General features: G+C 56.6%; 4 protein-coding genes across 4 annotated transcripts; 3 read left to right on the plus strand and 1 right to left on the minus strand.

Moving 5' to 3' along the window:
* Window positions 1-761: 761 nt before the first annotated feature.
* Window positions 762-1,376, plus strand: PHSY_006528 (hypothetical protein; the record flags this gene model as incomplete). The annotated part of the gene is made up of 1 exon (XM_012337128.1): window positions 762-1,376. One exon carries the CDS (start codon window positions 762-764, stop codon window positions 1,374-1,376), a length of 615 nt encoding a protein of 204 aa, XP_012192518.1.
* Window positions 1,377-2,566: 1,190 nt separating this feature from the next.
* On the plus strand, window positions 2,567-4,060 carry PHSY_006529 (CaaX prenyl protease Ste24; the record flags this gene model as incomplete). Its single annotated transcript, XM_012337129.1, has 1 exon — window positions 2,567-4,060. The coding sequence occupies one exon, from the start codon at window positions 2,567-2,569 to the stop codon at window positions 4,058-4,060; it is 1,494 nt and encodes a 497-aa protein (XP_012192519.1).
* Window positions 4,061-4,275: 215 nt separating this feature from the next.
* On the minus strand, window positions 4,276-7,884 carry PHSY_006530 (putative protein of unknown function; the record flags this gene model as incomplete). The annotated part of the gene is made up of 1 exon (XM_012337130.1): window positions 4,276-7,884. One exon carries the CDS (start codon window positions 7,882-7,884, stop codon window positions 4,276-4,278), a length of 3,609 nt encoding a protein of 1,202 aa, XP_012192520.1.
* Window positions 7,885-9,899: 2,015 nt separating this feature from the next.
* On the plus strand, window positions 9,900-12,857 carry PHSY_006531 (hypothetical protein; the record flags this gene model as incomplete). Its single annotated transcript, XM_012337131.1, has 1 exon — window positions 9,900-12,857. The coding sequence occupies one exon, from the start codon at window positions 9,900-9,902 to the stop codon at window positions 12,855-12,857; it is 2,958 nt and encodes a 985-aa protein (XP_012192521.1).
* Between the last annotated feature and the right edge of the window lie 6 nt (window positions 12,858-12,863).

Genomic DNA, 12,863 nt, shown 5'->3' on the forward strand with positions numbered 1-12,863 from the left:
TCAATTCTGCGCATGATGCCGTTCGGTTAAGTTGTTCACATGAGCTCGGCTTCAATCCGAAGTCAGCTTGCCGGCAGGTTTGTGCCGACGCTTACAGTTTGCGGTCTTTATGGATGCAGCGCTGATCGTGCACATGAAGCCAACAACTGTGCCCTTGTTCATCAACATCATTCCACTGACGGTCAGAACGACGAGGCAAGAGTGAATGTCTGCTCGTCAATTGGTTCCGCATAGCATCGTTACATGATGGACAGAACTGACGAGACACAGGGAATTATCTATTCGGCAACTGGTATCGCATAGATCAAAGCTCATGGCGCGACGCTTGAGAGCTAGCAGTCGCCAGTGTGCAGGCAAAGAGGAGCCCTAATATGATCATTACCAAAACACTTAAATACGGGCACGTTCTCGCGTGTGCAGCGCGAAAGCCATACCTCGTTGACCCCTTGATAAACATTGAGGACACCACCGTCATTCCCTGGCAGGCTACAACTGCATTCAACACTCCACGGAAGGCCCTGACGTCTAGCGCGTACAGTCAACATAAGGGCTACTTTGGGTGCATCCACATCGGACCTCATCACCTTGACTTTCTATCCGAATGATACCAGAGGAGACTTCGGAGTTCAACACGGTCGCAAGAGTGGGTCCGAACAGCTTTACCGAAGGTCATATCGTCAACCTGTTCATCTACGAAACGAACTCCAGCGTAGGCGGGGAAAAGTATCTAGCGCTCCTCCGTTTCCATTTCCATGGCTCAAATGCTGCGCAAAACGATTATATCAATGGTTTCATTGCTTATCTGCACGACCGTTGCAGTTCTGGCGCAAACCACCATGACACAGAACACCACGGATATTACGCAGATTACTCAGCCGAACATCGACAGCGCTGGTCTGGACTGCCGCAGGGGGCAGTCGGGGAACGAGTCCTCGGTTGTGATCTTCGAGGATCATTCCCAAGAGGAGGATCTTCCACCTGGGATCCTGCCTTACAACAGATCAGGCTCGCCATTGACCGGCCTGTTCCATAAACGTCTTCAGAACTGTGGCGGAGCTTCAGGCCATGTTGTTCGGCCTAATCGTGACATCGGCAACTGCTTAGTGAGTAACTGGAAGGGCACACGAAGCCAACACAACTGTCCGGGAAAGTACTATCTGGCTTGTAAGATCAAAGGTGGCTACTGTGGACAGATCCACTATTTCTGCGGGCATTTGACCGCATCAGCAGAGAATTTTGTGCTTTGTGGTGAAAAGGCAGAGATCAAACCAGAACAAGAATGCAACGTAGAATACAGCGTTGATCGTCTGACGTTGCAATGCCCGAATCTTATTTCAAATCATACTCTGCACTCCGATAGACCATGGTCGAAGTGATTGTAGCGTCCCAGGCTCACGCCCTTCAGACTTGAAGTCCGTGGGGGATCACTTTCCAGCCAAGAAGTCGAATTGAACCGTACGGCAGCGACCATCCCTAGTGACAAGCCCAGGTTGCAAGGATGCCGAAAGTGCCTTGATCTCTACTTGTGTTTATGAACATTGCGAGACATCTGTTTCCTTGAACGTTGACGTGGATGCGACCGCAATGGTACGCATCGCGAATGTGACCTTCCCCTTGAGCAATGGCACATAATTATCAGATCCAGGAAGCCACTGAGCGCTCTCTAGAAAGACTCTCCTCATGTTCCTTGACCCTCTTGAGGTTGAAACGTCGGTTGTTGAGCTTGTTGCCATCCCCGTGTACGGCCCCTATAGTGAGAGCGAGGTTCCACCACAACGTGATGCAGATACATATGGCGCCATATATAGCCGCCCTCCATCAAGACAGCGATCTCCTTGCCTAGGCGGTTGTTGCAGGCATTCTCGTCAACAAGGACGTATTCTTCATGGACCGCGGGAAGGGCTGCAACGCCAGCGACGCGCACATTGTGAAGGGCCGGAGATGTGTCACAGTCGGTTCTGTGATGTTGCGATCGCGGAAGCTGGTTAGCTGAGGGAATTTCGAGGGGGTACAAGTGGCGTTGGCGAAGGCTGGCGGTGCAAGGGAGAAGAGGCCTTACCGGGTGTACGCTGGACCCGCATACTACGATAGCACAAACAACGAGCAATATGTACATTTCAAAGACACTGTCGCGCTGCAGCAGGCAATTAATGCAATTCTGGCCTCATCGTTCCAAACCAGAATCTTTCTCGACGCGGAGCTATAAGTGACAAGCAGGAGTGCAACATCATTCTGTGACGGGGTCGTGGCCAGATGATGACGATGCGGATGTGCGGTATGTTAAGATGCTGATTTCGCAGATTTTGACAGCTTCATGTCCAGCATTCCGGAGTCGGCTGAGTTGAAAATGTCGGCTAAGTGCTTGGGCCAGCCAACACACGCGCGCTTGCTTTTCTTCCGGGATTCTCTTTTGTCCGCCTCCCCTCCCGTCCATCGCCAATCTTTTCGTCGCTGAGACAAACACCATCTTTGCGTCTTCTCTCATCGCTGAATACTCGCAGCGAAGCAGTTTAAGCAGAACACTATAAGCGCAGACCTCAGTCGGGACGCGACACCCGACTCTGCCATGCTCTCCCTCGTGCAGGACAAGATTGCACTCCTGCAATCCGCGCTCGATGACCCTTCTATCCAATGGAAGCAGCTCGTTCTAGCACTTCTCTGGCTCGTGTACAGCTTCGAGACCCTCATCTCGCTCCGTCAATACCGTCTCTACAGTCTTGACACACCTCCCGCCACCCTAGCAAGCCATGTCGATCTCGAGACATTCAAGAAGTCGCAAGTATACGGCAGAGACAAGGCGCGCTTCGCCTTCTTTTCATCGGCAGTCAGCCAGCTCATCAGCGTTGCTCTCGTGTACTATGATGTCTATGCCTGGACCTGGACACTCGCTGGTTCCATTCTGGCCCACTTTGGGCAGAACGATCGCGAGATTCCTAGATCGATCGTATGGATGATGATCATGTTTGTTATCCGCGAAGTCCCAGGCATGCCACTCACGCTGTACCGCAACTTTGTCATCGAGGAGCGACACGGATTCAACAAGATGACCATGCGCACCTTTGTGACCGACACGCTCAAGGAATGGGTGCTTGGCTTTGTCATCGGCGTGCCGCTCATCTCTGCGTTGCTGTGGATCATCCGGTGGGCCGGCGCATCTTTCGTCTCGTACGTCGCCGTCTTTCTCTTCAGCTTCCAGATCATCGCCATGGTGCTGTATCCTACCGTCATCCAGCCACTCTTCAACAAACTCACCCCTCTGCCTCAAGGCGCTCTCCGGGACCGCGTCGTAGCGCTGGCAACGTCGCTCAAGTTCCCACTCAAACACATTTACGTCATCGATGGCAGCAAGCGATCGTCTCACTCCAACGCCTACTTCTTTGGTGTGATTCCGGGCGGGAACAAACACATCGTCATCTTTGACACGCTTATCGAAAAGTCGACATCGGACGAGATCGAAGCCGTGCTGGCACACGAGCTCGGTCACTACGCTAACAACGACCCAACCAAGCTCCTCGTCTTGTCTCAGGTGCAGATCTGGTTCACCATGAGCCTCTTCACTCTGTTCATCAACAATGTCTCGCTCTACCGATCCTTCGGCTTCCAGGTCGGCCCCTCCCTCCTCGAAAAGGTGGCTGGCACGCCATCTTCGCAGCTGCTCAACTACCTGCCTGTCATCATCGGTCTTGAGTTGTTCCAGCTCGTCCTCAACCCGACGGATGCGCTCGTCAAGTTCTTGCTCAACTCCGCGGTTCGCAGGATGGAGTACGCCGCCGATCGCTTCGCTGCCAAGCTCACGCGCCCTGGACCTACACCCTCTGAGCTCGCTGCTGCGGCCGAGTTCAACGCCGACAAGGAGAATGCAGCTGCCAAGGTGGACCCCAATCAAAAGCAAGAGTACGTCGATCTGCTCGGCAAGGCTCTCATCAAGCTTCACGTGCAGAATTTGTCAACCATGCATCACGACCCTCTCTTCTCTGCGTACCATTACTCGCATCCCACCTTGGCAGAGCGTCTCAATGCCTTGCAAGCACTCCGTCCTCAACTCAAGAAGCAAAAGTAAAGTCGGAGTCTCCTAGTGAGCCCACGCGTGTTTGCTTCACCTTGTTTCACCTCAAAAGATGATTCGCGTGCACCTTGAACAAACGGTTGACTGCCTAGCGCACGAACATGACCGACGTATCTGTAGACACAGTCGAGCAATTTGGTTGATGATCTTATGAATTTGTGAAGCTCAGAAGCTATCCAGAGCCTTACGAGAGGACGTTGCTTCATCGATCAGATCGCTGACCTCGGCGGGCAACCTGAGCCAGAGATGCCGATGACGCGCGGACTGGACGCGATCCCTCGCTCTGGCAGGAAAGATGTCTTGTGAGCCGGTGAAGTGAGTGCGGATATCCCGAGCACCGAGCCTGTCGATCCGTTGGGGCCATCCGGATCCTCTTTGAGTACGCTAGATCTCGACTGCTGTTGAAGTGGCAGAGAAGCCGGATCGTTCCTGCGCGACGTCTCCGCCGAGCCAACATTGTTCGAACGATCCCACAGCGGTAGTTGATGATTCGAGATCAGCTTCCGCAACACGCCTGAAGCTTCACGACCGAGCTCCCACCGCGATGCCCTGACCTCCCTTTCGACCATATCGAGCACCGCACGAGTGTAGCATTTGCACTCGACGTGAGCAATGTCATCCGCCGTCTTGGTCGACATGCGCTCAAGAAAGTCGATGCCTTCCGGTTTGAGCGTCCATGTCGAGGCGGCTCCAGCGACACTAGGATTGCCGCCAATGGGTGTTCGTTCAGCCGAGACCTGGCCTTGAAACGATCCCGGCGAGTTGGGAATGGTGGTGTTCAGGCTCGAACTGCCATTGTGCTGCGCAGACCCGGGTCGAGTCGTCGAAGCTGAGCCGGAGCCAGCGGTGGCAGGGCCTGAGTGACCCTGGTCGGCGGCAGCTGCCCCAGCTCGAGGGTTTGTCAATGCGTGTCCGTAAGCCCAAATGACGAGCGCGCACAGATACTGGCACCAACGGTGGTGCAGGACCTCATCTATACCGTGTTGACTGTCGGGACCTTTCCGAGCTGCTGGCGACGCACTTGCAATGCCAGTGCCAGTCTCGCTGTCGCGCAAGCCCGGGTACGACACTGACGCTTCGGCGTCGCGTCCTTCATCGTTGGCTACAGATGCGGAGTCTCCGCTCTTGAAGGCCTGGATGGTGCCATAAGATTCGGTGCCCGTGCCGAGCAATGAAGTACGCAGGAAGTTGACGGCGTACCAGACTGCCGTCCGCCCATCCGAGGTGCGCGCCCACTCTTTGACCGATCGACGAGAGGCGTTGAAAGTGGAACGATCGATAAAGCGGCCAAGGACCGAGGGGAGGCCGGCGTAGATCTGTATGTCGATAATGTCGGCAAACAAAGCGATCTGAGCTGCCGTCACCAGACTTGGCGTCGCTCTATTGATGAGACGTGTACTCGACTCTTCATCCGCTTTGATGTAGGCGATATCCATGCGTGCCTGCAAGGATGAGTATGCTGCCGAAAGGCGATCCTTCCAGTTGCCGATGCCGTTGTCGCCACTTCTACTGCCACCCGGCGATGACTCGGCGCCGAGCAAGACATTTTGCTTCCATTGTAGATCGTAAGCGATGCTCATGAGGCCGTGCAGAAGCACGAAGCGTGGGAACGCGTCCAGCTCCTGCGGTGTCTTGGCGGGGCTGAGACACGCCTTGAGTGCAGGGATGAAAGGACCGGGGGGCTTGTAGCCTGTGCGCTTACGGAATCGGTACCAGGCCTCAGGTGTGGCCTTGTTCCATTCGTCATCGCTGCAAGGAAGGTTGAGCTGGATCTGGAATGCAGAGAGCGAAGGAATGTGTCGGAAGATGGTGGCATGCTGTGCATCGAGCATGAACTCAAAGAGTGCAATGCGCTTCTTTTCCTCCTCTCGGGCCCAGCTTCTCCAGGACTCTTCTGAGTCGTCGAAGTGAGTCTGGCTCGGAGTGCTGGCGTTGAAGACGGCGTTCCTGCGGGCGAGTGTGACGATAAAGTTGTGGAAGAGATGAGACATCTCGTGCTGCGGTCGGGTACTCATCATCTTGCCAAAGCATTCGGTGAGGACGAGCGCCTGGAGCATGGGCAAGGTAGCGCGCGCTGGACGGAAGTCTTCGAGACTGACGACGGCGCCCCAGATCTTTTGAGCTATGCGCACAGCCAGCTCGTGGGCTGGCAGGCCGGCAAAGTGTGCTCCGATGACGACAATGGCGCTCAAGAGCATGGGGTCGGTGGTGCTGGCTGCGAAAGTCGGCTCATGGATGAGCGGATAGAGGCGGTTGAACTTGACGAAAAAGAGATAAATGTAGCATCTCAAGACGGAAGGAGTGAAGAGAGGCGAATTTGGCAGCTCACTGACGGATTGAAGGAAGATGAGGAGTCGGTGGTGTGCGACCGGGTCGAGATGGTAGGTGACACGACTTGGAATGTCAGCCTGCAGTGTCGCAAAGTAAGCAAGATCCTCGAGCGCATTGGGAGTCTCGACCTCGCTGCCAGACATGAGGATGCCATCGGAGCTCATGCCGCGGCCAAAGCTTGAAGCATCGCCTGTCCCGCCGCCTGGTGCAACGCCGTTGTTGGAACCGTGCACGTTGCCGAGAAAGCCTCCGAGGCCGTCTGAGCTGCTTGGGGAGAAGCCAGAAGTCTGGGAGTGAGGTCCCCGCGCATTGTTGACAGCAGTGTTGGTTCGACCGGCACTTCCGCCGAAGTTGGAGCCGCCGAAGGGATCGACACCGTCAAAGAGCCAGCCAAAGTCAGCAGTATGGTCGACGATCGGCGGTGCGAACGGAAAGATGTCTTGGTTTGGAGGAGGCAAGGTGGAAGACGACCTCGCGCCGCTGGCGACCGCAGCTGCGGTGTCGAGCTCAGTCAACGGCATAGACGCATCTTGATGCGTGGCGTCGTGCGACGCTTCGTTCCAAGCGACCATGTAAGAGGCAGACGGTGGCGGAGCATAGCTTCCACTGGACGAAGCATTGGTGACCGAGTCGCCTGGTAGCCATCGGAAAGTGTCATTCGTAGCAAGACCGCTGCCGGGAGCCGGATTTCGTCTGACGTTGGAGTGCGCAGGTGCGCCAGACCACGCGGCCTCATTGCGATACGACGAAGGAGCGTAGGGATTTGGGTGAGCGACGGTGGTTGTATGGCTGTCGAGGCCGGCAATTGAAGTTCGACCGTTGTGCCGATCGCCATGGTAGGAAACCGAGCTAGCTGAGTACGAGTGCAAAGGACGCGACGCTGGAGGTGACATGGGGGGATTCGACGACCAGCCTGCTGCCGTCGCGTACGGTGTGGACGAGGACGGAGGGACCTGTGTGCCAGAAGTGCTGATAGGACCCGAAGCCACGTTTGACCAGGACGGAGAGATAGGCTGTTGCGATTGAGCACTATGAGAGAGCTGCTGTGCTAGGTTCGAGGCTTCGTGATCACGCATTGCATCCTCATTGGCAGAATCCTGATCCTGGTCCTCTTCGTCCGAGTTGCGGACATGCTGCGAATCCATGTTGGTGTTGGAATGACGACTGGACTTGGAAGCAGCAGTAGATCTGCGACGTTTGTTTGACGTTGATGTAGGCTTGCGAGGCGATGAAGAGGAGCCGGCTGTCTCATCTGGATCGTCACCTGCGTCGCCGTCCTTGTCTCGGTTCGACCATCTACCGAGAGTCTTACCTCGTAGCGCATGCCTCTCGAGATGACGAACGAGAAGGTCTTGTCGGACAAAGGTGCGATCGCACTGATTGCAGCATAGAACGCGAGCCTGGTCGTGATTGAGTTTGTGTCGAAGGAGATGGTCGGGGCGCGAGTAGCTTTTGGTGCAACCTGCTTGATCGCACGTGTACCTCATTTCGGAGGACGAGGAGTCCTTGCGAGCCATGATGGGTTGAGAGACGAGACGATTGAGTGCAGATCAGGGATGTGAAATGTGCCGTTGAATTCCGAAGCAGGTAACGCCAGCAAAAGGGAGTGGACCGAAGCAGCGGCCGGCAGCTGAGAGACGGCGAAGCGTGACGAGAAAGTTGTTTAAGAGGATGTCGGCGACCTCGGTGAGGATTTGGTCAGTTCACGGAGTTGTGGATGTACTGCTGAGTCGAATTGACCGACTGGGAGGCGAGACAGCAAGTGCGGAAACTGCCGAAGATGTGTCACAGTGCGAGCTTGTGTGCTGGCAAGGATCGGTGGCGCTAGAGCTTGGAGCGGCAGCAGCGCGAGATAGATTCGGGCCGGAAGCAGCGAAGTTCGGGATGTGGTGAGAAGAACAGAGGGATCGCGATTAGAGTTTCGTCCTCGATCGTTGACACCTCTTGCTGTCGGTGGTGTGACCGAGGAAATGAAGCTACCGAGCGCCGGTAGTTGTCACTCGCTGCATTCACACGCGCACCGCAATTGTCGCTAGCAAACGTCACCACTGGCTGTGAGGAGGGTGAGTGCTCGCAGCGAAGAGAGCTGTCGAGACACGAGGTGACACACCCTACCTACACGTGCAGCGACGCAAAGGGCTGGTGGGTCGCACTGTGCTGGTGAGATGAGGCGAGGACGCGGTGAATCGGGGCGGGCGATGCTCTGGAACGGCTGGGTCGACGTAGATCGATGTTGACAGCAGACCAAACTTTCCAGCGGGCAGTCGAGGTAAGGAGATGTTTCAGATGACAGAAGGTGAAGACCATGGAAAGAGGATGGATTGCAAGTCAGAATGTTGAGCCGGTTTCCTCAGAGTGGGCGTTGCCGAGCGTGGGCTCAGTCTTATTCGCTGAGAGCACAGTCGACACGCGCCCACTGTGAGACCTTAGCCGAATTTGCAGAGGCTGTTCCGTGTTAGACTGAACACCAATTCGGGTCGGGCAGGGCGGACGGTTTGACAGGTGAGTCAGGGTCCTCGATTCGAAGCGCGTGCCAAGCCAAAAGGCTGGCAGACAGCTTGCGGAACAGCCGAATCACATCCAGCATCTCTTAGGCCATCACTCCACCGAGTCAGGTTGCGACGATAGACACAATCAATGTGAATGGCCGCGTGTTGACAAACGGTATAACGTATGGCTCCGTAGACTTGACACGCTTGTCTTTCCTCGCAACGAAGCTCGTTTGAGGTGCCTGTCGTGCACGGAGGAACCCGCAGAACGAGACGTCCGAGCCTAGCTTAGAGCGCCTCTATCCGACTGCTGCAGTCTCCAGCGACATCGAGTCGTCCCTACGCTCTGCAGTCCTGTCATGCGCCTCGTCTTCTCCGCATGCACGGACATACCGCCTCTTCGCTCTAAATTTCGACAAAATTTCGAAAGGCGGCAGCGTCAAGTCACAGTTTATCGGCCCGTCAAAGCTGATGTCTCTGGATGCAGCGGATTCTCTTCCGAGAAAAGTGAGCGGAGGCGTCAGAGCAATTTTCGGCTCGATGCAAAGTGTCAATTTGCAGCAGCAGCGATTCCACACACAGAGATAGTGCGCTAAGTTCGGCTCTGGGCCGTATCGATAGCAATCGACGCGAACTATTCACATCCCAAATTTGACACCACCATCCGGTACTTCCCACATCACCACCGTCGTCGCTCCTATTCGAGCCGGCTGCAGAGCTCGTCACATCGTCATCCCTCATACATTGGTGTCGCATCACTCTGGCGACCTTGGGACCGTCAGCAACACACTCGCATTGACTGCAAATCAGAAAGGACGGGCAGCTCTACGCGTCAAACGGGTTAACACTTCCCCTTCATACTCTACAAACTGCATCGCGCGCGCAAACATCGTCGTACAGCATTGGTGCGTCTGTGCGGCTCGCAAGCTCCCTGGTCTGGTCTGCTCGCCAGAACCTCCGCTTCGTCTCACTAGGTTGTGCTTGCAGGCTTGCGCGGCTAGCCAGCGGCGACAATGTCAAAGTTTCCCAACCATGGCCTTTTCACTCGCACCGCCGCCGTCTCATCTCGCTCCACCTCCCTCATAGCTCACGCCAGAAGAGGCACTCCGCGGCGACGCTCAGCCGCCATCGCCCCCATCAGCTCACTCACCTTGTCGTCAGGTCAGCCAAGCAGCCCGGCCAGCTCCGCCCTAGCTGCCGCTCAGCCAACGTCCTCACCATCACAGCAGCCATTTATCGGTCCTCTTACTTACGCTGCGTCGGAAATCGCATCGGCTGGTCCTGCAGCGTCAGATACCTTTTCATCCTCTAATTCTCGCGCAGAATCATCACAACTCGCCTTCGCCAGCAACGGACATGTTGTGAATGACCCTCGTTGGGCTCGCGACCTACATGCCGAGCAGGTCCTTGGCCTTGTTCGGTCTCCCGAGGCCGCGCCACGCACTACCTTCAGCCCTTTCGACAACGACTTCGCATCCACATCAGCGCTTACCCTCGCGGATCTCGCAGTCCAGCTTCCGTGTCCTGCTTCCATCTCCGCCGCCGCCCGCCATCTAGCAAGACCGTCCACATCTCCCTTCACCGTCTCGTCTTTTGACCGTATACCCGCAAACCGCACTCAGTCTTTCAACTCAATACCCCACACACGAAGTGTACACATCTTCTTTCCCAACGCTGCCGCGTCCCATGCTCTCAGCTCAGTAGCCACCTCATCGCTGGATGCTTCCAATCAAGCTGCTTCTCTGGAAGCCAGCGCAGCCGACACGTCTTTTGTTCGTCGTCGTAACGCCGGTTCATCCTCTGCAGATTATGTACCCCTTTGGAACGTCTCGGACACCTCTGCACCAGCCTCCTACTCGTACTCGGCGCAATCCTCGAGTCCTGACTCGCTCGAGCAAGGCTTGGACAGCCTCTCGTTTCTTTCGGCTTCCCCTTTCAATTCCGATGCCTCGCTTTTCTCACCTTACCGCATTCCCGTCAATCTTCTCAACACCAGCTCACACGCATTCAACGCACGCGTGGACTCCCTAGCGAATGGCTCCCTTGGCAGCTCAGGTCGCTTCGCCTCGGCGTCCGAATGTCATTCCGTTATTGCTCCTGACAGAGACGAGACCGACTCGCTCGACCAGCATCCGGATGAGACCACCACTTCAACATGGCAGCCATTCGCGTCGTCCTCCAAGTCGTCGCGCTCGTCACATAGCTCATCTTCCTCGTCCTCGCGACCCCCAACCCCAACTGTCTCTGCACGCCCAAGCCTCGCAACTTCAACCGCTCAGCAGGACTCGTCCGGTGGTCATGGCAGCGGTTCCAGCACTCCCACGCAGAACAACTCCCTTTCGCCGTATCAGATTGAGACTGCGCTTCTCGGACCGACCTCTGTCCTGACCACAGCAGCACGCGGCAATTTCGACCAACGTCGTGGAGCAGCCGCAGCGGCTGCAGCCGGACCGTCGGACGCTTCCGAATCTTCGTCGCTCTGGACAAGCTCATTTACTTCGCCAAAGCAGCGCAGGCTCCACTACTCCTTTGAGCACGGCGCCTACGGCATTCCCAAGCGTCACCCGTGGGCCGCTGTGCGCGGCAATGGCAAGCGTGTGCAAGCGGCACCTAAGCCAGTCGCCCGATCCGGTGCCGTTAGCATGCTCGCCGCTGCCGCCGATTTCCTGACTGGCTCGACTTCAGCCTCCGGACCAGCCACGCCGAAAGAGAAGCTGGGAGGCGAGATGGTCGTCGGCGAAGACGGCCGCCGTCTCGGACTAAATTCTCCCATCCGCGAGCACGGCCGCATCGTTCAGGATCGACTTCAGTCTGTGCAGGTTGGCGAAGACGCTTATTTCTTGCGACCCGATTCCATCGGTGTAGCAGATGGCGTGGGCGGGTGGGCATCGCGCGCCGGAGCAGATCCAGCACTCTTCTCTCGCCTTCTCATGCACTTCTGCGCCGCCGAGCTCAGCAAATTTGACAGTCTCAGCGCTGACGAGCTTGCGGCTCAGGGCGGCAAGAAGCTGCGAGAGTGGGAGCAGCTCGACCCGGTCGAAGTCATGCACGTTGCCTGGGAGCGTTGCGTTCGCGCATCACGACGTGAGGGTATTCTCGGATCATCAACGGCACTTCTCGCGGTGCTTAGGGGTGACGAGCTACGCATCGCCAATCTGGGGGACTGTGTCCTGCTCATCATCCGTGCCGGCGAACTGCTCTTCCGTTCCACTGAGCAACAGCATTCCTTCAACTTCCCGGTGCAGCTCGGCATGATGGGTCACACGGCCGAGAGTGTCACCATCGCAGCCAACCGCACCTTGTCACGCGACGGATTCCTGCAGTCGGGCGCCTCAGACGATCTCGATGACAACGCTCCCAATCCGCTTGGCACGACCACAGCCGCATCGATGGATGAAGCGCGCAAGGGAGTCCCCGGCGCCGCCGCAGCCTCCGACGGCGAGGACGACGAAGAAGCTGAATGGGACGAGCCGCGTCGCGATGCCGGTCGATGGGCAGTCAAGGTGCAGAAGGGCGACATCATCATCGTAGGCAGCGACGGGCTGGTGGATAATCTGTTCGACGAAGACATTGTAGAAGAGGTGCTAAAATTTGCTCCTCCGCCCAGCTCACTTCAACCGATTCCCGAAGACGATACGGTCTCGCTCGAAGACGGCAATCGAGCCATCGACGGACAGGACGAATACCGCCTCCCGGACGACTTTTGCCCTCAGCTCGTCTCCGAGGCATTGTGCTCGCGTGCCAAGGCCGTCTCGGAGGACTCGCGAGCCGTCAGTTCGCCGTTCCAGCAGCGAGCCATGGAAGAAGGTCTGCATTATGTTGGTGGTAAGCACGACGATATTTCGGTAGTCGTCGCGGTTGTCGGTGACCCCTCGGAACGACTCAGCCGCGCCGGCTACACGATTGGACACGAGCAAGACAGCGGTTCGGACTCGGTCGGTGTTCAGCACTCGGCGTCCATGACCGCCTAGACCGAC

Source organism: Pseudozyma hubeiensis, assembly GCF_000403515.1.
Source record: "Pseudozyma hubeiensis SY62 DNA, scaffold: PHS59, whole genome shotgun sequence".
Classification (NCBI taxonomy): domain Eukaryota; kingdom Fungi; phylum Basidiomycota; class Ustilaginomycetes; order Ustilaginales; family Ustilaginaceae; genus Pseudozyma; species Pseudozyma hubeiensis.